This window comes from Coccomyxa subellipsoidea, assembly GCF_000258705.1.
Source record: "Coccomyxa subellipsoidea C-169, whole genome shotgun sequence".
Taxonomy (NCBI): domain Eukaryota; kingdom Viridiplantae; phylum Chlorophyta; class Trebouxiophyceae; family Coccomyxaceae; genus Coccomyxa; species Coccomyxa subellipsoidea.
The window spans coordinates 761,213-784,361 of NW_005178039.1; the positions used below are offsets into that span (position 1 = coordinate 761,213).

The following is a 23,149-nucleotide window of genomic DNA, read 5'->3' on the forward strand; positions in this document are numbered from 1 at the left end:
ACGCGGATTGAGTACGATTGCTCTCAGATAAAGGCTTCGGTCTGGCACCACCCAGGTCCAATTTGAGCTGAAAGCTGGGATTTGCCGGGCCTATATCGTCGTCCTCAGAATCCATAGCAAGGTCGACGATAGTCTGAATTTTATAATGGAAAATTCGCGCATGCACCTTCTCTATGGAGGGATCAGATATGTGGTCAGATGTCTTCAATCATCACATAACGGTGGTTGAAATGCACCACTTCTTTCGAGCAGGCCCCTGAATCCCAAAGACACACTGCACAGCTTTGGTGACAGGAATGACGTAGGACTTGTCAAATACAATTCCAGCACATCAAACCACAATCCACCGAGGTGGAATGTGTTGTGATGGAATCTGGGACCATCATGCTGTGCTAAAGGTGTTGAGGTTTCGAGCGGCGGGCGCCAATTTGCATGCCAAGGGTCGACGGCGTCTCTGCTGGCCTGGGCCAAAATCAACAATTCTGACTGGCTTGCCATCAGGCCTTTGATTCCAGTGATGTAAGGTGAGTGGGCACCACTTTATGCTCTCTAGGAGCACGACCGTGCGTCATGCCCGTGCGGCCGACCAGAAAAGCAGCTCTTGAAGCAAAACGCAAGATAAAGGAAAACGCTCCTGGGGAAAGCGAGCAGGCTGTGCTGATAGCGCCCAAGGCGCCCGCGCAACGCGGCCGGCCCGCGCCATCAAAACCCGAGGAGCCGGACGTGCCTGCTGCCAGGAGGACGAGGGCAGCTGCACAGGCTGCTCGCACTCCTGCAGTCCAAGCAGCTCCCCCTGCCCAAGCGCAGGGCAGAGCAGAGCCTGGCGTGAAGGCAGAGGTGTCAGCAGCGGCCATCGAGGAGGAAGAGCTGCTCCCGGACCCGGAGGAGGATATGAGAGGCAAGGAAGAAGGGGATGAGAAAGCTGGCCCAAGTGGGAAAAAGGATGCAGCAGAGGACGAGGCTTCCACAGCACCATTGCCGGAGAAGGTGCTGCTAATTCTCAATCATTAGATGGGATCTGTTTCATGACATCCATGCAATGTGAATAGCGAGCTGTTAAGGCCTTTTGAAAGGGTTTGCCCTGATTGTCTTGCTGAAGGTACACCTGATGAAGGATGCTCACTGATCAGATCGAATGGTGACACAGCAAGCTCTGAACGCTTTCCTTGATGCTGCAGTGCCAAGTGGGTGGCTCTCCAGTGTACATCGTGGAGCGCAAACTTGGCAAGGGCGGGTTCGGCCAGGTCTATGTAGGCAGAAGAGCTGTACAGACTACGGCAAAGGATGGGCCAAATGCAAATTTTGTAAGTGCAATGCTGTTCTGATGATACACTGGCCTTGATCACTTGCTTCCATCTGTTTTTATTCCCCTTTGGAAACACTGCACCCACCTGTGTAGTCCACCGGTGAATTTATTGCCAAGTGTCGTGGAGTGTTACTGACTGTTAGCTTTTGGAATGGTGCAGGTAGCGCTCAAATTTGAGCATAGAAGTAGTAAAGGCTGCAATTATGGCCCTCCCTATGAGTGGTCAGTCTACAGGTGGGGTGCCACCTCACAAAGCTGGTGTCTCTGATGCTAAATGACGAAGCGGCATACAGATCTGTTCAGTGTTGAAACATGCCCTGTCAATCTTCCCTAAATCACAGTTTCCCACAGTGTCATGCCTAATGATATTGTGCCACTCGCAGCAGCTCACTCGGGGGGATACACGGCATCCCCAGGGTACATTACAAAGGCAGGCAGGGCGACTACTACGTCATGGTGAGTCATTTTGTCACTTGGAAGATAGCTCAAACATTTGCAATGTGCAGATAGTTAGATGCAGGAGACTCTTATATGTGAAGACAGGCTTGTGCCATGAGCTGCGCGATTGAATTGCTGTACACCTTCGATCAGCTGTTGTTTTGCAGGTCATGGACATGTTGGGACCCAGCCTGTGGGACGTGTGGAACTCCCAGGGCCAGGTCATGTCCCAGGAGATGGTGTCGTGCATAGCAGTAGAAGCCCTGTCCATCCTGGAGAAGTTGCATCTCAAAGGGTGCGACGCCACGTTGCTGCCTCAAAGCAGTTGTTTTCATATTGCCACAGTATCCTGGGCTCTTTCTTGGATCCGAATGTTGGTCCTGCACTACCAAGTTGTGCTGTGCATGCGAAGAGATCCAATCTCGGCCAGTGAATTGGCCTCAGATCTGGCAAGTTCTGGACCTTTGAGAGGTGCTGTAAGGTGCTGATGGGCAAGGAATGGCTGTGCGCAGGTATGTGCACGGGGATGTGAAGCCAGAGAACTTCCTGCTTGGGCAGCAGAACACGCCCCAGGAGAAGCGGCTGTACTTGGTGGACCTGGGCCTTGCCACCAGGTGGCGCGAGTCAGTCTGTGGAACGCATGTAGAGTACGATCAGCGGCCAGACGTGTTCAGGTGAGCCCATTCAAACTTGTGAACTCTTGCATAACACCTGATTTATTCTAGAAGCTGTAATTTTTGCCTTGGATGGCATTTGCACTGCACATCTTGGCTTTTGTGCAATGGACTGCTGTGTTGCAGCTTAGCATTGGCTCATCAGTGCCCAAGTGCTGTGCGCATGCTTCTCTGTCAAATTGTGACATTTGCATGGCTGACTAATATTTTTTTATGCACAGAGGGACGGTGCGGTATGCGAGCGTGCATGCGCACCTGGGCCGGACCGCCAGCAGGAGGGACGATCTGGAGTCCCTGGCGTACACCCTCCTCTTCCTGCTCAAGGGCCGCCTCCCATGGCAGGGCTACCAGGTACCTGCCTCTCACTTGTGGTGCATTTATTTGTCAGGATGGCGTAATATTGCAGAGGAGCAGTGTTGTCCTTGACACCACAGGTACTGTGCCTACCATCGTCTTTACATGTCTGTCCCAACATGCCCATTGATCTGCAAGAGGGCACGGAAACCGGAGTGGCACGTGTGGAGTTGGTAGGTACTGTTTCTGTGGGTTGGGTGTCCCCTTTCAGCGGTGAAGTCATGCAAGGGGAGCTAACCATCTGAGTCTGGTGTGTTTGCAGGGAGACAACAAGGGCTTCCTGGTGTGCAAGAAGAAGATGGCGACGAGCGCGGACCTGCTGTGCCGCTACACGCCGCCAGCCTTCCGCCAGTTCACCGAGGCCGTGGTCAACCTCAAGTTTGACGAGGAGCCCAAGTACACCGCCTACGTGGCGCTGTTTGAGCCACTGTGCGGGCCCGGCCCGGCGCGGCCCATCCTGCTGGAAGAGAAGCCCAAGGTCGGCCAGAAGCGCGGCCGCGAGGCCATCGAGGAGGACGTCGAGATTGTGCGCCCCCACTCCCTCCCCTGCTCTCTAACGCCCCTTTCCCTCGTTGAACCAATTTTATAGGCACTCCCTGGACGCGGAGATTGTGTGCCCCATCTTCCTCTCCTGCTTTTGTGCCCTCTCCTGGTTCAGGCCTGCTGTTGGCATGCACTTCATCACGCACCTAGAGTCCATAGTGTTTGCCAAAGTAAGTGATGGAGCATTCGTGCTTGAGGACCGAGACCGCTTTCTCCCCGGCCCTCTGTTGCCCCTTCCCCAGTTGATCCATTGCCCTAGACATGCGATTCCTGATCCTGCAGCCTTCAGATTGCGACATGTTTATACAAATCAAGTGATGGAATCAGGGTGCTTCTGGACCAGGATTTGGCACATGCTAGGCTTCTGCGTAGCAATCGCCCTTCATTCTTTGCTCAGCATCGCGCCGAGCACCTTCCTGAACTATGTCCTTCTGTCAGGGCGCGCCACGCGTCCTTGTCAGCAGCTCGTGATCCAGAACGACTCGAGCATGCGATGATAGCTTCATCAAAAACCTTGCCAGAATTGGCGCTTCTGATAACTTGGAGCTTTGACAGAGCGGTGGCGCTCCTAACTGAGTAGAGTCTTGACAGAGTGGCGGATTTGCTGGCGCAGGTGCCGAAGAAGAAAATCCGGCTGGGCCTGCCGGCGACGCAGTGGATCACGGTGTACAACGCGCACCGGCCGATGAAGCAGCGCTACCACTACAACGTGGCCAACACGCGCGTGGACCAGCACGTGGAGAAGGGCAACGACGACGGCCTCTACATCTCCTCAGTCGCCTGCTGCCACGAGCTTTGGGCCCTCATTATGGATGCCGGCACCGGCTTTGCCGCGCAGGTTTGCACCCTGCTACTTGTTCCCTTATACACTGGCAGTGCCTGATGGGCCCCCAATCATATGCACCTACTCTGCACTGCGACAGCCTCTTCAGGTCTTATGTCATGGTCAGACGGTCGCCGCGACACATGTCCAGATTACTTTTGAGTAAAAATGGATACATTTGATGGCAGTTGTCTTCTGACCTTGGCAAGGGTTTGCCGGTTGCTCTGGGGAGTGATCGTGTGAACACGTGCTGCTGATTGTTGCCCTGTATTATATATATGCCTGTTGCAGGAATTCTAAGTTGGCAGCCGATGTGGCTCCTCTATTTCTGACGGATTTGGGGGCTTTGTGGCTGTCCAGGTGTATGAGCTGAGCAGCATGCACTTCCTGCCCAAGGACTGGATCATGGAGCGCTGGGAGGAAGGATTCTACATCACAGCCATGGCCGGATCCGCTGGTGGCTCCTCCCTTGTAGTCATGTCCAAGGGCACTCCCTACACCCAGCAGAGCTACAAGGTGGGCCTTCCCTTTGCCGCATCATACCCCCTGTATGCCAGGGAACATGGTCAAAGAATTGTAAGATGACAGCAGGCGTCTTCAATAAGAGTCCTGTTAAGCAACGTAGCCTCAATTGGTAGCCCGGACTGCCTGACCAACAGCCTTGTTGTGCTAATGAGCATAGGAGTTGTCTTAATGCCAAGTAAAAGATCAGTCAGGTGGGATATTAACTGGGGTGTCAATCTGAGGGTAAGGGGTATTCTTGGCTGGCAGCAGAGCAATACTGTTAACATGTGACACGTGGTGCCTGCCAGGTTTCGGACTCGTTCCCCTTCAAGTGGATCAACAAGAAGTGGAAGGAGGGCTTCTACGTGACATCCATGGCCACCTCGCACACGCGCTGGGCCGTCGTCATGTCGCGCAACGCCGGCTATGTGGACCAGTGCGTCGAGCTCGACTTCCAATATCCCTCTGAAGGCATCCATCGCAGATGGGATGCAGGTGGTTAGTTTTTTTCCTCTCCCCCCGTTCCGTGCGCAAACCTGACGCTGCCCAATGCTGTCCCACCCTCTGATCAGTGATCTGCTTGCCTGTCATTGCTTGTGTATAATTGCCGTGACTCCCATTGGACATGCGGAAGTGCAGGCTATTTGATGCTTGTTGATCCACGATAGGTGACTAAGTGCATTCAAGTGTCTGTCTGAACCTCGTCTATGGCTGGAGATCACCATGTCGATGCTTTTTGGAAGCGTCGCAGGCTGGCTGGTGCTGCTTGATCAGCAACATGTGTCTAGTCTGGTCTTGAGTACATGTCTGCTCTTTATACTGAATTGACCCAACCTATGAAGTCTGGCCTTGAGTGCATGTCTGCTCCTCCTCATTAACGGCTCGAGAAGACAGATGTGAGGTCTCCAGTCCTGTGCTGCAGGCTACAGGATCACGGCCTGCGCGGCGACGCCGGACCAGGCGGCCTTCGTGCTGAGCGTGCCGCGGAGACGGCCGGTGGACGAGACGCAGGAGACGCTGCGCACTTCGGCCTTCCCATCCACGCACGTCAAGGACAAGTGGGCCAAGAACCTCTACATTGCCGGCGTCGCGTACGGCCGCACAGTGTCGTGAGCTGTGGCCCTGCAGCCGTCCTCATCTGGCTGGCTGTGCAAGGAATCCGTGCCGCCGCCTTGCCCAGGAGTGCTTGGCTGCACAGTGTCATGAGTTACGGTGCTATGCAACGGTCCTCATCTGCCTCCATAAAAAGGAGTTCATGCAGCGGTCTTCATCTGGCTGTGTCGGGGGCACTATGCTGCCGCTATGCCAAGGATTGCATGCATGCAGAACAGACGGCTTAAGAGTCTAGCGATGGAGGATTGCAGGTACTGCCGCGGTGCCCGTGTGGCTGTGCAAGGGGGCCCTGGCAATGGAGTGCCTGCGGAACTGATGGTATCGATGTCAGCAATGGAGGATTGTGGGACTTGCAGTGTCTGATGGTTGGTCAGTTGGTTGAGGTGATATCAGCGAGATGGTAGCACTGACAGGCATGCTTGGGCTAAGAGTGGCAAGCATGCTGTAGCAGTCCTTGGAAGGTAGGCAGACACTCTGCACGTGATCTGCAGTTACACTAGATGTGCAGAGCCTGCCACAGAGTGTGTGATTGTGCACTTCGAATCTGTTGAACAAGGGAGACTGGTTGGTGTGGGCTGCTGCGCGACTGTGCCAACCTCCGCCCCGTGTGATAGCAATCTCTGTTGGGGTCTTATGATAGTTGGTGCAAATCAACGTTCTCGCCATGTAGACTGTCAACAACATCTGCCATGCTTCAGTCCCGCTCATCACTGATGATGGAGGGACGGATGCGGAATTAGACAGGAACTAGATTTCCTATTTGATCCAGGATGATACAAATCTGCACACATGTGATCCAGGCACTACTGTAAAGCCAGTGCCCAGAGAATGTACCATAGCTATCACTGCTGAGAGATCTCTTTTTTCTCTGTCGATGATGCATCAATACGATAGGAGTTTACTGGCCTCAGCAGACCACTGATATTGGTCTAAACTTCCAAGATATTCTGTGTCGGACAAATGCTGTAAAAGCTTCAGAGCTAATTAGTTGGCCTATGATTACACTTCACACGAGCACAAACACGAACCCATGCGCATTCTCTTCTCATACGTACAAGTTTTGCGCGAACAAGAAGGCCAGCATGCACATCAGTCCTTTTAAACATCACTCGAGTCCCGTTTGATCATTTTGCGCCAAAAGTATAAGGCCAAGGTCAGATCTATCCCGAGCTTGCTGAGCTAGCTTCTCCACTCTCACTGCCCATAATTCTCCATGAGGCACCACCACAATTCTTCGCCACCGCCTGTCAACATAGTCACCTTCTTCCTCATCATAATCTTCCTCTCTCGCATTTTCTGTACTGCTGCTTGCTCTCTCAATCTTCTCCCTCATGCCCTGCTCCCCTGAGATCCGATCCTTGCTGTCCTGTAATGGCATCATCGTAAAGAAATTGATGCATTTGTTCGACTCCTTCGTATCAAAAATCTTGGCTTGGCACGGCTCCACCCACCTCTGAGAGCAGGTGCATGTGGACTGCCAGATGGGACGAAGGAGTGCAGCTGCCAAGGCGCTCAGCCCATTCAAACAAGCAGATGCCACTGCTCAGAGCATCGTCTAGCTCCAGCCTGCCAAGCTCTGACGGCCCAGCCAGTCTGTACAAATCAAAGTGGTGCACAATCTCTCCTGCGCTAAATTTAAGTTAGAGCTTGGATCAGGATTGCAATGACATCTCTAGGATTCAGTCCAGGGTGCTGCATGCAATTTGCAAACCGCACCTTTGGCGTTGTCATATGTGTTCTGCAGCAGATAGGTCGGGGAGGGCACGGGCAGATCGGGATCATCAGTAAACGCCCTGATGAATGCTCGACTGCAAGGAGCACATGAAGACTGATCAGTCATGCTCGACATGGTGCAGCAACGTTTGCCTAGCACTAGAGATTGACTAAGGAGTCAATGAAGTACCTGAAGACGCTCTTCCCTGCCCCAACATCGCCATACAGGCAGACGCAGTCCATTACATCTGCTCCTCTTGCAAGATATGCGGCCAGTGTATTCGTAGTCCGTTCATTGGGGGACAGGAACGTCAAAGAGGAGCCATACTGTGACGCTGTCGCACACGTGCGCTGCATGCATAATCTCAATGGAACATTTATTTTTCGGAATTGATGAGAAGGCAAACGATAACAGTTTCGCAACAGAGCTAGACTACCCATGTCCCATCCCGATCAGACGGCATTCAATGATATATCAGGCCAAATGTGGCTGGGTCAAATTTGCGATGAAAACTAGCCTTTCCAACTTCCTGCATTTACGATTGTGAGCACATTGCTGATAAAATTGGCTGGAATGAAGGAAATTCATGACACGTGGTATCACATGTGTAATGGGATTGATCAAGAGGCGTTCCTGGCCTGGAGGTCTTCTTCCTTGCAGATAAATCCATTTGAGACAACATTATTGCTCGCAGCGTTGCGAGAGGGCTGTTGTTGGCTTGATGACACATGAAGTCACACCTAGGGTGTGCACTGTCATGTCCTCGGCTCCGATCACGTCGCGCATAGGGGATGCAGTCAATTTTGAAGTGATTTAGAAGGATCCCTCCACGACGCTTGGCGGAGTGGTGATGTGCAAACTATCTGCGTCCACGAATGGTTCCTGAATTGGATCCCATGTTCCGTCTCCGGCATCGATGTTGCCTTCCGCCCACGATGGTCAGGTATGAGCAGACTTTTGCAACCGCTTTCCAGGACGTAGTTGGCGTGGCTTCTACATGCAATGAATAGGAAATTTTTTCTAGAGATTGTTATCATGTCAGGCATCTCCGTATTTTTTCAGGCATACCAGCCGCCACCATGGTTTGGCCCCGCATTCGAGGTTCTGGTTCACACGTCGGAGAGACTTGACTAGCTTCATTCGTCGCACAGAATTTGCTAAAATAAGAAGCCCTAATGGGTGCTGTCTCCTGGTCGATGATGCAAAAGATTCCATACAAAGACTCTGAACAGCACATGTCAGACACAAGAATCATGCACCACTATCTGAGACCAGGAGCTGCATTCTACATTATATTATATTGCACTATATTGCACTATATTCCTTCTCTGCACTGATGCAAGTTTTTGGTCAAAACTGACACTGCCAGACTCACCTCTGTGTTCCTGCCAGGTGGGGAATGGAGTGCGGCTGCTGAGACGGCGACAGCTGTCGTCAAGCTGCAGACATGACTCCTGCTTCACAGCTCATGGGCAAACACCAATGATGCGTCATGGATGAAAATTGAGCAAGGTAAGAGCGCAGCACGAAGGGCCACTCTCGGTGGAAACCATGGCAAAACCCCCCGCAAGGGGGGAGCACATTGCATGAGACTCTGATGAGACCACCGGGCGAAAGTCCCCGGGCAACGAGGCAGAAAGTGCCACCCCGAAAGGGAAGGACCCCGCAGCGCACGGGTCCCCTCCGGGGGATTACGGGCCTGGGGGCAGCTTGCCGTAGCAACAGTTATGTGGCCAGTGGGGACACAACCCACCAACACAACGGGGCTTACTCTCGTGCTGACGCTCCCACCACTTTTCATAGGTGCCATCTCTAGTGGATGTGGCGGGGAGAAGACGGCTGGTTCAGGACTGAAGGACGCCTCTACAATCGCCAGCTGGGCGCATATAGATGGCTCAGGACTGGAGAACATTAGTCCTGGACTTCCCATTATTCACTAGGTAAGCATCTGGCTCGGTAAGTTGTCTTTGGAAGCTGTCTGGAGAAGCATCATTGGTTGAATCTTGAGGTGGGGGCTGCTGGCATGGAATGATGATACAAATGAACCTATCACAGACCTGATCTGATTTCCTGATTGAGACATTCATGCACCACTCTGACCATACCGCAGCCCCTCCTCAGCTTGAAGTAGTTGGTGCCTGTCATAGTTGAGATTGTTTCGATGAAAATTTGCAACGTATATCTGCTGTCATGCCTTCTGTGCATTGGGATCTGCACCAGAGCACATTATCATGCACCCTGGACCTCCCAGTGACCGGTGCTGGGCTTGTTTTGCAGGTGCTGCCAGGCGCCAGTGGCGCCTAAAGGAATCGGCCTTTTGCTTGCCTCACGCACCGCCATGCAATGGACCCGATGTTGAAGGGAGGTTGGCACAATGAAGATTAGTTATTTTGCCTGTCACTGCACACTGCAGGAATAGCTAGCTACAGCCTGAACATACCACGGCCAGTGCGCTGCCTTGCAAGCCTTGCAAGCCCACTGATTGCTTTGTCAGCCTTGGCAAAGTCTGTGAATGTCGGCTGGAAATTTGCTTGCAGAAGATTTGATAATGAAGAATGTAAAGGCTTGTGATGTCCTGCTGGGGGAGAGCCTCGAGACTTGATCATAAGTGCTCTTTGGATGTGGCTCCATGACGATAGTATGTCCCTGCATCGCTGCATGACACGTTGGTTTCAATATAACATTTCTCGGAAGTACCGATATCCAATGCACGAGCTTGCTGGAGGCGTCGAGGTCTCCACATCACCGGTTGATGATCACCCTGATCTTTGATTCAACGATCTCCTCAGATCTGAAACATCAAGTGCAGTAGTGTTGGCTTGTCCTGTGAACAACGCATCCCCTGTTGCCGACCCAAGAAAACGACCGAGGGTTGTGTTGGGAGAGATCGTACTATTGTTGAACGCCCGGGAGGCACTTGGTAGAGTTTGGACGCAATGAGAGGGATGGTCTGTGTTCTTAGACAGGCGACAGTGGTAGCCGGGCTGTGTCTAGCCCTTGCGACCTTGGGGGATCCTGTCGAGGCTGTCACCTGCCGACAGGGACCTCTGGCCGCTTCGAAGTACTGTACTCTGCCAGAGGGCTTAGGAAACTTCCAGGGTACGCTGTTTTCATGCCCAGATCCGCAAACACTGAATTTTGGCCGAGACAAGGTAGCTATTTTCTTGATGGTTGCGGGAGTCCGATTGAACAGTATTTTCGCTCTGCAGGATACTACCGATGCGCAGACAGCGTGGCGTTAGGAAAGCCGACCAACAAGTCCGAACTGACCGAAATTATCGGACGCTACAAGCGCGTGAAGGGTGTTGGAGTGGGGCACAGGCAGGCCTACAGACCATTGCCTTCGTCACCTGGGACTCCGCTGTCCTAGAAGCGCAGGATTGTTTGAATCCTGCAGTCTGCGAAATTGGGGATCTCGATCAGCAGATCAAAGGATCCAATCTGATTGCGCATGCCTTCGTTGGATTGTTGCAAGGCAAAAGAACTAAAAGCCATTGCTGTGCCTTGCAGCTGGTGGCAGCAGCAGTTCTGTGCAGGGGATGGTGCTGATGCAGTGGGCATCGTCACTACAGAAATGACCAACACACTACCACAGTGAGTCTCTGTGCCCGTTCTTTGTCAAGTGGGTCAGTAGCTGGCATGGGCTCCCTCGGTCATCTTGCAGGCAGCTGTCAGCGGCCTTGCATGTAGAGCAGAAGCAGTGGTGCATCTTGGAAAAATTGCCCAAGGCCGATTATTCCCTGTACAGTCCTAAAAACGCATTCTCACCAGCTCAGATGTCCAAGTAAGGTCTGGTTCTGATGCAGGATTGTGAATCCAACGTATGCAAAGCAATCAGATGCAGTCTTTCCCATCCAAGTCAACGAGGAGGCCCGGACGGTCAGGGTGCAGTCAGGGATTACTCAGCGCATCCTTCTGGACTACCTGGCAAATTACACGTGCGCCCAAAAATTACTCTCTGTAAATCCGCAGCTGTGAGCACTTTCCCTGGCCACTCATCCGCAATTCAGCATCAAGCACTGACAAGCCCTCCAAATGCAATATATTATCTGCCAGCTCCCATGTTGGCAATGGGGCAGCCACTGACCAAGAATTTGTAATGCATCGTGTGCACTCCTGATATGGAGCAGCAAGACAAATGTGCACCTTCCGCAACGACACATAGTATGCACGCTTGCAAAGGATTACCAGGAAAATTGGCATCGGGCTTTAGTGAGTCGTGCTTGAGATTGTGCAGGACCGCAAAGGCGCCATATGGGTATGTGCTGCCGGCGTTTGCCTGGTATGTGGACCAGACTGTGGGAGGGGCTGTCTCCACTGGAACCCACGGCTCCACCATGTTCTGGGGCAGCCTGTCATCCCAGGTGTGCATCTACTTGAGCTTTGTAAAATTGTCTATCCTCTCTGAAGAGAGACCGATAGCAACCTTCCAGCCTTCGGTGTTTGGCTGAGATGTCTTACCAGATCATTGAAGAACATCCTCCATGCTTGCCTTTTGGAGCTGTTGCATGTGCGTATATAAAAGGCAGATGAATGCAGCATGCACCATCAGAAAATGCAACAGAGTTGCCTGAGAAGGGAAAGATGTGCAGGCGGTGAGGATTGAGTTGGCGCTGGCGAATGGCACTCTGCTGGTCCTGACGCCTGACAGCAACCCCCACCTGTGGAAGGCCGGCCAGGTATGACATTTCGACAACCCCTGTATATTTAGACAGATTTAGACAGATGCATCATTCATTCCCTCTACTGCCTGCCTTACACCTGTCACAGAGTGCTCACATTTGCATGCCAACATGCCTTCTATCTGGCTTTCTTTTCACGCCATTCTAGTGCAATCCTTGTACTTCCTGCATCATATTCCAATTCATCTTACATTCAATCCATTGAGGGGAGGTGCTCTTAGATAAAAAGGAATGCAGGCATCGAGGCAGAGCAAGCGCCAGAAGATAGGAGGAAGGGCTGCCTTGCAAGTGCATGTCATGCAACAATAAGATCATTTTCCGGCCCAGGAGCACTGAATGACCATGCATACAAGTGTGGTTAAACGATGTATGTGTGGGTGTGCAGCTGGCAGTGGGGCGGCTGGGTATAATCACAGAGATCGACTTCAAGATCGTGCCGCAGCGGCTGCTGACGCGCAAAGTGGTGCCCCAGACCTTTGACGCATTCCTGGAATGGACCCTGGCCGCCCAGGACCGCTACAAGGAAGCTGTCGCCGGCGGCTCAGAAGCCGCCATTTCAGCCTCCCTCGCTGAGGTGGACATGACGCAGGTGCGCGCAACCTGATCCTGCGCTTACTCATCGCTGACTGATCATCACCGTTCCGTGAAGCAGCCCGGAGGCAATCGGTTCCTTCGCTTCACCGGCAATTAGTCACCCACCACTCACTGATGCCGAATGGTTCACAGTGGAACCTGTGTGTCTATACAATGACTGGCTAGTTGGATAATGACTGTGCACCTGAAACTTGTGCTCACTAGCGCATGTACAGGCATTTAGAATCAGAGCAGCATGTATGACGGACCACAGTGCAGGGCAAGGTGGTAATTTTTCAGAAGAGCCATGTAGCAATTCTGGAGTGATCATTAATTTGTCAACTTGAGCCTGGATTCCAAAGTTCCAAAGTCTCCCGACAATTTGCTCAGTGAGCCTGCCTGGAACACTATGGTCACACGTTCTCTGCTGGTGCAGCTCTTCTGGTTTGTGCCGCTCAACCAGACAATCCTGATCACCTACAACAGCTCGGACATCCCCCGCCAATTTGTGGGCGGAAAACAACCGGCCACCGCAATGGGACCCTCTGTTATGGCCCAGTCAACCACCGGCCGCCGCCTCCTGCAAAGCGAGCTCCCCTTCTGCATATCTTCACCTTACTATCATTATCGCAAGATGCAGCCTAAGGCCGGGATCTTCAGAAACGCTGCCTTGAAGGGAGTGAGCCTTGCGTGCCAAGACAGGCTTCACATGTCGGGGCCCATGCGTTTTGCATCTGTATTCCTTCTGCAGATGGTTTTACAGTACTTTTTCTTTAGACACCCTCTTGCACAATACGTTAGCCTTCAAAAGTGTAGTTGCATGTCCGGCATTCTTTGCGCAAGTCTTGCCCTGATAACCTGACACCAGACAGAAGAGCCTAGCGTCTCTACTGTGACATAAATGGTGTTGCATGCAAGTCAAAGTAGCACCAGCTTGCGAATGATCTCTTGCAAGGTTGGATCGCATGAGCTGATGAATGAGAGCTGATGAAAATCTGCTGTGCCATGCAGAGGAGCTGTCCGAAGGGGTGTACGCCCAGGCACCTTCACCCACCCTGGGTCCCAATATTGCCATCACCCAGAATCCTGTGTGAGTCGCTTTAACCTCCTGTTGTGACAGATCTCGCTGATATACTGGCCCCTCGGGGCAGCTTTGGTTGCAAAGATTCCCTGCTCTTTATCTCTTCACTTGAAAAATACCAAGCACGCTGATTTTGCATGAGTGGTCACTGGAAGTTGTGGAAGCGAGATTGGTGTGACTTTTCAGGGCTTTCAATTTCCTCTACAAGGCAGCCATGAGCGGCATTTTCCAGAACGGGACCCTGACAGAGAGACAGTAAGCTCTCCCCCACAATTCCCTCGAGATGTGAGAGATTCTTGTGCTGCGATCAAAGCTGCCTCAAAATTTGGCTGTGGTTCTTTTCGAAAGCATGGCTGCAAATTCTTGTCTGAGTGCCGTGCAGGGCCATCCTCAACGAGAATGAGTTCATCAACAAGCAGACTTCAGACACCGATCCGTGCGCCCATTGAACCACTGTTCCTTGGAAAGTCTGCTGTGCTTTTTCTGGCTGCATGATGTCAGCAGATCACTTGTCAGATATCAAGCATGACATTCCTCTGCAGCTTCCCAAGTTATACACGATTAGCCTCTGCCGCTACCCAAGGCTGGGAGACGCTTGTTTGTCAAACAAGACGAGGGTTTCACTGGTGATGTGCGACACTTATGCATGGAATTGCATGTGTGCAGGTACGACCAGTACGAGGTGTCTGTGCCCCTGCAAATTGCTGGCGACTGCCTCAAGAAGGCAAGCCCCCCAATGTTCCCTGACAGCATTCCAATCGAACAACACCGGCATGATGACAGCTTCTGTGAGAAGCATGAAACCCATGAAGTCAGCACATGCCTCTCAGTCAGAAATACCCCAAATGACCCAGAGCAGGACACCCTCATTTAAATTTATATTTCAAAAGTGCTGACGGAAAGGTGCAAACACTCAGCACCGTGCCCACGGTTGATTGGGTCTTGCTTGGATCTGGCAAGTCCAACAAGGGGGAAGGATTTGGCAGCCTTTACAGGCAGCTTGTCTGCAGACACACCTTGCCACCTGTGGTGTGAACAATAATTATGAAGTGCCGCGTCTCCTGAATACTCAGTAGAGTCTGCGCGTACCCTGCATGCACTCTGGTGCTTGAGCCAATTGCCGAGAATTCTGTTGCCAGATTCAAATTCAAAATCGCCACTGCAGGTCGGTGACGCGGTGATCGCTGAGAACCTGGGGCCCGGATTCGCGGTGCCGCCGCTGATCCGATTTGTGAACGGGGAGGAGGCGTACCTGGCCAACACCAACGGCGGGCCGCGCATGTTCTTCAACATCGAGGACCACCTCTCAATGTCCACCGGCGTCGACAATACCAAATTCCAGGCGCGGCTCAGCTCCCAGTTCGACCCCTGAGAATGTCTCCTTTTTCCTTTTGGTTTTTAATTCCAACTGCGGTACAGGCTACTCCTGCAGATGGAAGCTGAAAAACACTTTTTCGTGGTAGGAACTTTTTAGGACTTTGCAAAGTGTTCACTGCCTCCATCATGCTCCTGTGCTGCTCTAATCATGGAAGAGAGTTTGGGACCTTGAATCCCGCTGCCTGGATCTGACAAGCGCCTCAGCAGCTGTATAATTGTCAGGGCATCGTTTGATATTCAAGCCTGGTTCAGAGGATGCAGTCTTCGAAGCTGAGGATTTCGGGGTCGTGGAATTGGCGCAGAGGGTGATGGGGATATTCCGGCAGGAGTGTGGCGCACGCATGCACTGGGGCAAGGCTGGCTGGCCGCGCTGGGCCGCATGCTTCGACGGCGCCAAAGAGTTCCCCGACACCTGGTGCAGCTTTGGCTGCGCTGTCAGGGTGCGTGGCCCCCTAACAATTATTATTATTATTATCACACGCTTTTCCTGCCAGAAGCAAGGTGCGCCTGCAGACACGCTGCACTAAAGGCTGCCAAAATCCTACCCCCTTGTTGGACTCGCCAGATCCAAGCAAGACCCAATCAACCGTGGGCACGGTGCTCAGTATTTATACCGCCCCCGGCCAGCCGTGGCCAACAATATATTTATTTGAAACCTGTGATGCCCAGTTCTGCTGCTGTTGTGGGGCCAGTGCATGCTTTGTGCCCTTCCCCCATTCTTCGGATGGCCCATCTCTGGCTGCGCTTTCAGGAACCTGTGGCACCCAGTCATGATGGTGTTGTGCTGCGTTGCATGCTGTTGTTGTCTCATCCTTGGTCATTTTCTGACTGTCGAGCTCAGTTCCTTCACACCTGCATCTAGCTCCTTCCTGGCCATCAGATGTTGTCCTCAACTTGTCTGAATATCCTGTTCCCATGAGGCAAATCCAACGCCAATGGATCACCCTGGGCAGCAGTGTAAGTTGATCTGCACGTCCACAATACAATTCAACAGCAGGTTTGAACAGAGCCTGATCAGGCGTGTGGCTGGTGCGCGCAGGAGCTGGACCCGACCGGCAAGTTCCGCTCGATGAGTGATGTGTGGACATGGAACGCCGCCGACCGGAATGGCACTACTGTCCCCCTGGATGACTGCTGCACTCCTGATGGATTCAAGGCCGAGTGCACCTGCATGCACCGGCCCCCATGCAGCGCCTGATCTGGCATCGGCTGATGCAATGTGGGCAATGAGGCAAATATCTGCATTCAAATCTGTCTCGAGGCCGAGTGCACCTGCATGCACCAGGCCCCATGCAGCGCCTGATCTGGACTGCAGCGGCTGCTCATTGTGCCAGTGAGCATAGTTGCACGACACGGCTGGTCAAAATTTGGGAGCGCGTTTGGGAACGCTCGCGACACCGTGACACCGCGACACGCGTGTCGAAACCTGAGGACGTTAGTAACCATGTAATCGAGGGATGACTACAGGTTACTAAGGCTGACGGAACCTAAGAATGCTGTTTCCGGACCCGACAACGCATCAAAATACATCGGAATTGTCTCTAAACACCTTTATAAGCGTGTTATATGTGTTTGGGGTGTTGTTAGATCATTTCCCAGCGTCCAAGCGGCCAAAAACGGTTAGAAACGGTCAAACGTAACCCTTACGTAATCCGGTGTCGGAGCGGTGTCGGAAATGGCCAAAAACTCGACACGCGTTTGGGAACGTTCCCGACACTCCGACACCGACACCCCGTGTCAGGTGTCGTGCAACTATGCCAGTGAGGCAAAATTGGAAAATCCAAATCTGTGTCGAGTGTCGAGATGCCTGCACCAGCCCCCATGCAGCGCGTGATCTGCTGTCAACAGCAGCTGTTGGGCATGCATGCTATGTGGGTCAAAGAGATGTCGGATTCGAAATTCAAATCTGCATTGAGTCATGAGGGCATGCAGGAAGCATTCCTTGCCCAAATGCCCTACAACTATGCACAATTAAAGGTGAGAAAAGGAATGTAGCAGGCAGGAAGCAGCAGTGCAGGCAAATAGGACCATTCTGTGGGACTGCAATGTGTTTCATCTCCCCAGAGCAGGAATTCATGCCACAACGGGCCAGTAGCAGAGCTGCTGCAATACAATTCCTCGGGTTGTAGCAGGCGCCTGCAGTCATGTAGGCTAAGCCCTGCCAGTCCTTCTACATGCTCAAGATCAGAAAGGAAAGCATTCCATTGGTTTGATGTCTGAACCTGCCCTTGTGGTTTGGAGCTGAAAATTGTTTAGGCACGCCATTGTTGTCAGCAATAAATCCCAGGTGTTGCATACCGTAATTTATTAGCAGTTACTTGGAGCCGAAGATTGTATAGGCAAGTGAGATGTTGTTCTTTGCAGCTGCAGCACTTCGGGATGGAATATGGCCAGCATATGATCTGTTGCTGGGCCTCCTCTCATGCGGTGAGATATTGCTGCAGTAGGTGGTCATGACTTCTGTAGATATCCGAGTCGGTTTGTGGTCAAATGACTAATGCCGCACCCCAGCATGCCGTGCCATGCAGTGTATTTCCCTGAAAATGCACGCATCTTTGTAGTCAGCAATCATTGTTGTGTAGGCACTTAGGACTAGACACCAAAGGTGATCTGCAGATAGCAGCTGAGAGAGGCTCTAGAGCCGGCTGAAGCATGGGCCTCAGGCCGGGCCTGCATGCTGAATTCAGGACGCCTGAGGCTCTGATAGTCTGTACAGTGGGGGCTCACATTGGCTGACCCAGAGACTTGGCGAGCATTTCTAGTGTCTGACACTGAATGTGGGAGGTGTGTCATATTGTAAAAGCCAAGCCAAGGCCAAGCACGCTAGCCGAGCTCTATGTTCTGCATGGCTGCAAACACCCTACATAACCCTTGGATCACTGCAACTCCCCGCGCCTGAAAGGGTTCCTGAGTTCCTGTTGCTGACCAACCGTCCACCTCTTATCGCAATTATAATTAGAACTCCTGCCAGACTGCCTGTTTGAGATATAGATCGTTGCTGTATGCTACAGACCTGCTCTTTTAATAAAAGATTTGGGAAAGGAGATGTTTCTTGGAATGTAGGAACACTGATGGACTTTTTTCCAGCAATTTGACGCCTTCCAGAGTCAAGCAGGAATGGAAGATGGCCTCTCGTGGATTTTCGGGATTTCTGTGGTGGTCGCTTTTGCTTTCGCCTTTGGGATCGGAGCCAACGATGTTGCAAACAGTTTCGGTACCAGCATCGGGAGTGGGGCTCTCACGATGGGCCAGGCCATTGTCATTGCGAGCATTTTTGAGGTGACAGGCGCCGTCACATTGGGAGCAGGGGTGCGTATTCTTGCACACGCTAAGTTATCAGAACCTTGGAACTGTCTATGTGGGCGGTATGGGAGACAAGGAAAGATCGCCTTGCTTGATCTTGTTCACGCAGTATCCTCAGCAGCACCAAATCATGAACATTCTTGAACCTCGGGAGGGAGTTCCTGCTTGATGTTCTGTCTCTCCCTTGTTGCACGCTGTTTGTTAATAGTCTTGGTCACTGCATGCAGGTCTCAGATACCATCCTGAGGCAAATATCCAAACTAGAGGATGCTGCATGCTGGGATTGCGGCGGGTCCAGCGGCCGAATGCAAGTGTTCATGCTTGGTGAGTCTCAGCACGTGCCCGGCGGTCCAAGGCACACAGGCGAAACATGCCCAAAACTATTCATTTTCTCCAATAATGCCTCCCCAGCATCACTCCAGGATCCGGTCATTCTTCTTTGGCATGCCTAGACAGCTGCGTCCTGCCCAGCCAAGCTCACAGGTCATCAGTAATTTTTGAGTCACCATGAGTCATGATGCCGCCTGAACAGGAATGGCATGCGCGCTGGCGTCCGGAGCAATGTTCATGCTGGTGGCGACCTGGGCAGCGATGCCAGTGTCGACCACGCATGCCATCGTGGGAGCGGTGCTGGGAATGACAGTGGTGGGGGCGGGGGCCACCTGCGTCAAGTGGGGCTACCCGGGGCTGCTGGCGATTGTCGCGTCGTGGTTTGTGTCGCCGGTGTTCGCCGGCCTCCTTTCCGGCGCCATCCTGGTCGCCATCAAACGCTTTGTGCTGGAGGCAAGCCCCTCTTGTTGCGCCCTGCACAATACACACCTGCCTTGATGTCGAGTGTGTTCTTCGCTGTGCTGCATACGTGTCACATTGAGCAGGGTGCCCAAAGAGGCATTCGAAGATCCTGACCTGTGCATCAGCCCTCTGGGCGGCTTAGCGCTTGATCGCAAGGGTTGCCAATAAGCAGCATTTTCTGGGGCTCTGCTTGCTCTCCGTCATCTATCAGCTATTGTCATCTCACTCTACCTGCACACCATACCAGATTTTCAGCTTGTATGCCTGACCGCTGGTGAAAGGTGCGGGAGCCGGAGAAGCGCGCATTCCAGCTGCTGCCGGGGCTGTTTGGGGGGACTGTGGCGGTGGTTCTGGCGCTGGTGCTGCTCAAGGCGACGGCCACGCAGGACTGGCCGGCCTGGATGCGCGCAGTGGTGGTATTGGGAGTGGGGCTTTCAGTAGCGGGCGTGGTGCAGGCGTACTTGGTCCCCCACCTGCGCGAGAAGGTGCAGCGGCTGGGGCATGTTGGGGAGGTGCGTTCTTCTGCGCGCAGCTCTGGTGCCGAGAGTATCCGGAAGCTGTTGTCTTCCTGGTGTTTTTCTGCGAACAGCTTGCAAGGGTGCTGTTGTCCTGGTTGTCTGATCATGGCAAGACATGCAGATTCTCTCAGTGGACGGATCTTCTCGAAGACAAGTGCACGGGAATGGACAGCCTAGCTTGCCATGCTCTGAGGGTTACGTGAGGTCTCCAAGGCATTGATGAAGAGATGCCGATGCGCTGTCTGTGCCATCATAGGTCAAAAGGTGTGGACAGCCAGCAATGAACGGTGCTGGCTTGTGCAGGATGCGCGTGGGGTGTGGAGGGATCCGGTGGAGGCCAAGTACATTGCCCGGGCAGGGGTGCAGCTCAGCCCTGCTCTCAGCGCTGTTTCACCTCAGCATGTCACCGTCCTGAAAGCTCTGTACGTCCCCCTCCTGACCATAAATATTGCTGCAATAATATAATATTCAATAACAAGTCCCCAAGAATATGTGCAGACCTCTGTTGCTTTCTGCGACGCAATGTATTTGGATAAGCTTTATTACAGGGCAAGCATGGAAGGAAGCTCAGTGCGCAGGCCGTCAGAAGGGCCAGTATCTGGACAGGGGGGAGGAGTGAGCTCCCAGGAGGAGCATCTCTTGCTGGGGCCTTCCGTGTCTAGGAGCAGCGATGAGGCAGAGAAAAGCAGTCCTGAGCCGGTGCGTGGGACAAGGGCGGCGGGGCTTCAGGGCACTGGGAAGGCCACTGTGGCTAAGAGAAAGGCCTCAACTGGTGCGATAGTCCTCTTGAGCATCTTGAGTGCTGGCTGTGTGAGGTCCACTCTGTTAAGGCAGAAGCAACTCTGAAGATAAGCAAATATCATGCTTGTGGCACCTGCATCTTTAAATGCAAGAACGGCAACCGTGTTCCCAGGGTGACTCTGCTATGGCTTTGATGTACTTGCAGTCTGCACTCATGCATTAAGTGTGTATGATATGTGTAATATTGCTGCATCTTTTTATTCGGCAGCAATGATATGGGACTGTCAGTTGCGTGACTTGCAGACTGACTGGTTCCGGTGACTATCCCATTCCACTGAATTGCGAGGGATCAAGCTGTGGGCATTGATCAAGGTGTGTTGTGTTCAGATGAGGAAGATGATCCATTCTGGTTGGAGGAGGAGTCACACCCTGGGCATGAAGGGCACCAATTCCCTGCGGCTCTGCCAGATCGGGCAAATGGGGGAAGGGCGGGTGCTCTTGAACTGAACCTGGCAGATGATCCTGAGCTTGCCAGACTCGGGGGCATCCCTCCTGCAGAGCGAGTGTTCATGTATCTTCAGGTAAGGCTCAGCCTTTCCTCAGCGCTATGTTGCAAGATCGATTGCTGCTCTGGTAGATTGTACACATGTATTGATATGTGCCATTGGTGGAGAAAGTGCCAAGACAGGGAAGGCTGGAGGGTAATTGCTGAGAGGCTGCTGCAAGGCAGTTAGCCCTGTGGCCTGCAACTAGCTTGTAATCTCAATTATATGTAATTTAGGAAAACATTCCTCTTCTTTTGTTTGGCATGCAACAGAGAAGAAGTATATAGATGGCTGAAGCTATTCTCCTATGGTAGAACCACCCATATCGTGCACAATCATCTAGTATCCTGCCTGCCACATGCGCGCAGGTGCTGACTGCATGTCTGAAGAGCTATGCACATGGCGCCAATGACACAGCAAACGCGGCGGGCCCCTTTGCAGCGGTCCAAGCCCTCTACATGCAGGGGCTTGACGACTGCGGCAAAGTCTCGACCCCCATCTGGGTGCTGGTGTTCTGCGGCATGGGCATTGTGGCAGTGAGAATCTCCTTTCCTTCCCTCATGCAGCAAAACCAGAGGCTTTCCTGGACCATACCTGCTTCAATCTACCTTGCAGTTACTTGCCCACAGTCCGGCTCACAAGTCTTCCATTGTGACATCCTGTGGTGATAGCTCAGGAATTCGCCTTACTGTCTCCACGGCGGGTGATACAGAGTATCCTTCATGCATCCCCTCGTTTTGTCAGTCAGACCTGAAGGGAGTAAAGGGTCTTTTATTTCCCCCTGTGTTGCAGGGGTTGGGAGTGCTGGGGCACAGGGTGATGGAGACGGTGGGCAGGGATATAACGGACATCAACTTCTCACGCGGCTTCGCCATCGAGCTCGGCTCCACCTTGAGCGTGGTTCTGGCCTCTGTAGCAGGCAAGCCCATCTGTCGACCTGCACACGTGCAACATTAAGTCAATGGAAGGTTGCACTCGAAAGAGGTGCACGATACATTGTCACGCCCATTTGGCATGATTTTGTATGGATTCCCCTGCAATGGAAAGGGCGAAAGCGGGGGAACTTCGGCCAAGCTGCAACTGGCATGGATGCAAGCTCTTAGCAGGAGCTGACGGAAGCTGAGCTGGCGGCCGGCGAGGACGAGTTGCCTGAAGAGGCCGCGCTGGCATTCGATGCATCATGAAGATGACCATTCTGTTTCCCACATGCACACGGAGCATGAAAGTGCAAACTCTGCATGAGGGCCCCGGGCCATAATGAGTGAGAGAGGGTCCATGTCTTGTGTGCAGGCATGCCGGTCAGCAGCACGCACTGCCAGATAGGCTCCATAGTGGCGGTGGGCATGATTGAGAGCGGCCCCAAGAGCGTGCAGTGGAGCGTGCTCAGCAAAATAGTGGTGGCCTGGGTTGTCACTGTGCCCTTGGCAGCGGCCGTTGCTGCCATGCTGCTGGCTGCTCTGCGACCCATTCTGTCGCTGTAGCCTGCAATTTCGCATTTACATTCAGACCTACTTGTAAATATAGCCAGCTTCTGAATCATACATTATGTAACGTATGTAGTACATGCACAATGATGACCGCAAGTCTCTAGACAATACGTGACTTCACAGCTGTGGCTGCAATTTTCATATGGAGGTTTGGCATGCCACCATCTATGGGGATCAACATAATTCGATCATGATGATCATGAGTGAACGGCTTATATGTATGCTCGGCTGCATGCGGGCTGCACGCCGCGCGTGCAATCAAAATTGTTGCAAAAAGATTTGGTGTAAAGCGTTTGTACCAGGAATGTGGTTGGTACAGAGGAAGGACCAAAAGTTTCACATTTCATGGTTACAGTAGTCAGAAACCTCCTGACGTCACGCCTTCGAGGTCAGGGCACCCGAGTAATCAAAATCCACTACTTTAGTGGATGTAAACGCTACTAATGTGGTGGATTATTGGCAATCAGGGGCCATGCCACCTGGTAACACATTCCATAGCATGCCATTTTGGTAATAAAAATTAGGCCTTTCGTCAGTAAGCATGGAGAATGATCAGTGATGTGTTTCTGTACCGAGCATGT

At 52.6% G+C, this 23,149-nt stretch overlaps 4 protein-coding genes across 4 annotated transcripts; 3 read left to right on the forward strand and 1 right to left on the reverse strand.

The window, feature by feature from the left end:
• Nucleotides 1–891: 891 nt before the first annotated feature.
• COCSUDRAFT_13604 (MUT9-related serine/threonine protein kinase) lies at nt 892–5,755 on the forward strand (the record flags this gene model as incomplete). The annotated part of the gene is made up of 12 exons (XM_005649586.1): nt 892–987; nt 1,179–1,304; nt 1,467–1,540; nt 1,693–1,762; nt 1,912–2,039; nt 2,257–2,418; nt 2,640–2,769; nt 3,035–3,298; nt 3,929–4,153; nt 4,499–4,654; nt 4,951–5,140; nt 5,565–5,755. The coding sequence occupies 12 exons, from the start codon at nt 892–894 to the stop codon at nt 5,753–5,755; spliced, it is 1,812 nt and encodes a 603-aa protein (XP_005649643.1).
• Nucleotides 5,756–7,260: 1,505 nt separating this feature from the next.
• On the reverse strand, nt 7,261–7,744 carry COCSUDRAFT_9560 (hypothetical protein; the record flags this gene model as incomplete). Its single annotated transcript, XM_005649587.1, has 3 exons — nt 7,261–7,374; nt 7,467–7,563; nt 7,659–7,744. Coding segments are annotated over 3 exons (297 nt in total), but the record flags the coding sequence as incomplete, so codon positions are not given.
• Nucleotides 7,745–10,405: 2,661 nt separating this feature from the next.
• COCSUDRAFT_40439 (hypothetical protein) lies at nt 10,406–16,380 on the forward strand (the record flags this gene model as incomplete). Its single annotated transcript, XM_005649588.1, has 15 exons — nt 10,406–10,568; nt 10,679–10,814; nt 10,980–11,063; nt 11,276–11,407; nt 11,707–11,833; nt 12,062–12,148; nt 12,537–12,740; nt 13,161–13,403; nt 13,738–13,814; nt 13,992–14,060; nt 14,188–14,241; nt 14,472–14,616; nt 14,971–15,116; nt 15,487–15,622; nt 16,222–16,380. 15 exons carry the CDS (start codon nt 10,406–10,408, stop codon nt 16,378–16,380), a joined length of 1,962 nt encoding a protein of 653 aa, XP_005649645.1.
• Nucleotides 16,381–18,299: 1,919 nt separating this feature from the next.
• On the forward strand, nt 18,300–22,562 carry COCSUDRAFT_61344 (phosphate transporter; the record flags this gene model as incomplete). Its single annotated transcript, XM_005649589.1, has 10 exons — nt 18,300–18,491; nt 18,713–18,809; nt 19,018–19,259; nt 19,559–19,789; nt 20,099–20,197; nt 20,402–20,567; nt 20,924–21,117; nt 21,450–21,617; nt 21,874–22,012; nt 22,372–22,562. The coding sequence occupies 10 exons, from the start codon at nt 18,300–18,302 to the stop codon at nt 22,560–22,562; spliced, it is 1,719 nt and encodes a 572-aa protein (XP_005649646.1).
• Between the last annotated feature and the right edge of the window lie 587 nt (nt 22,563–23,149).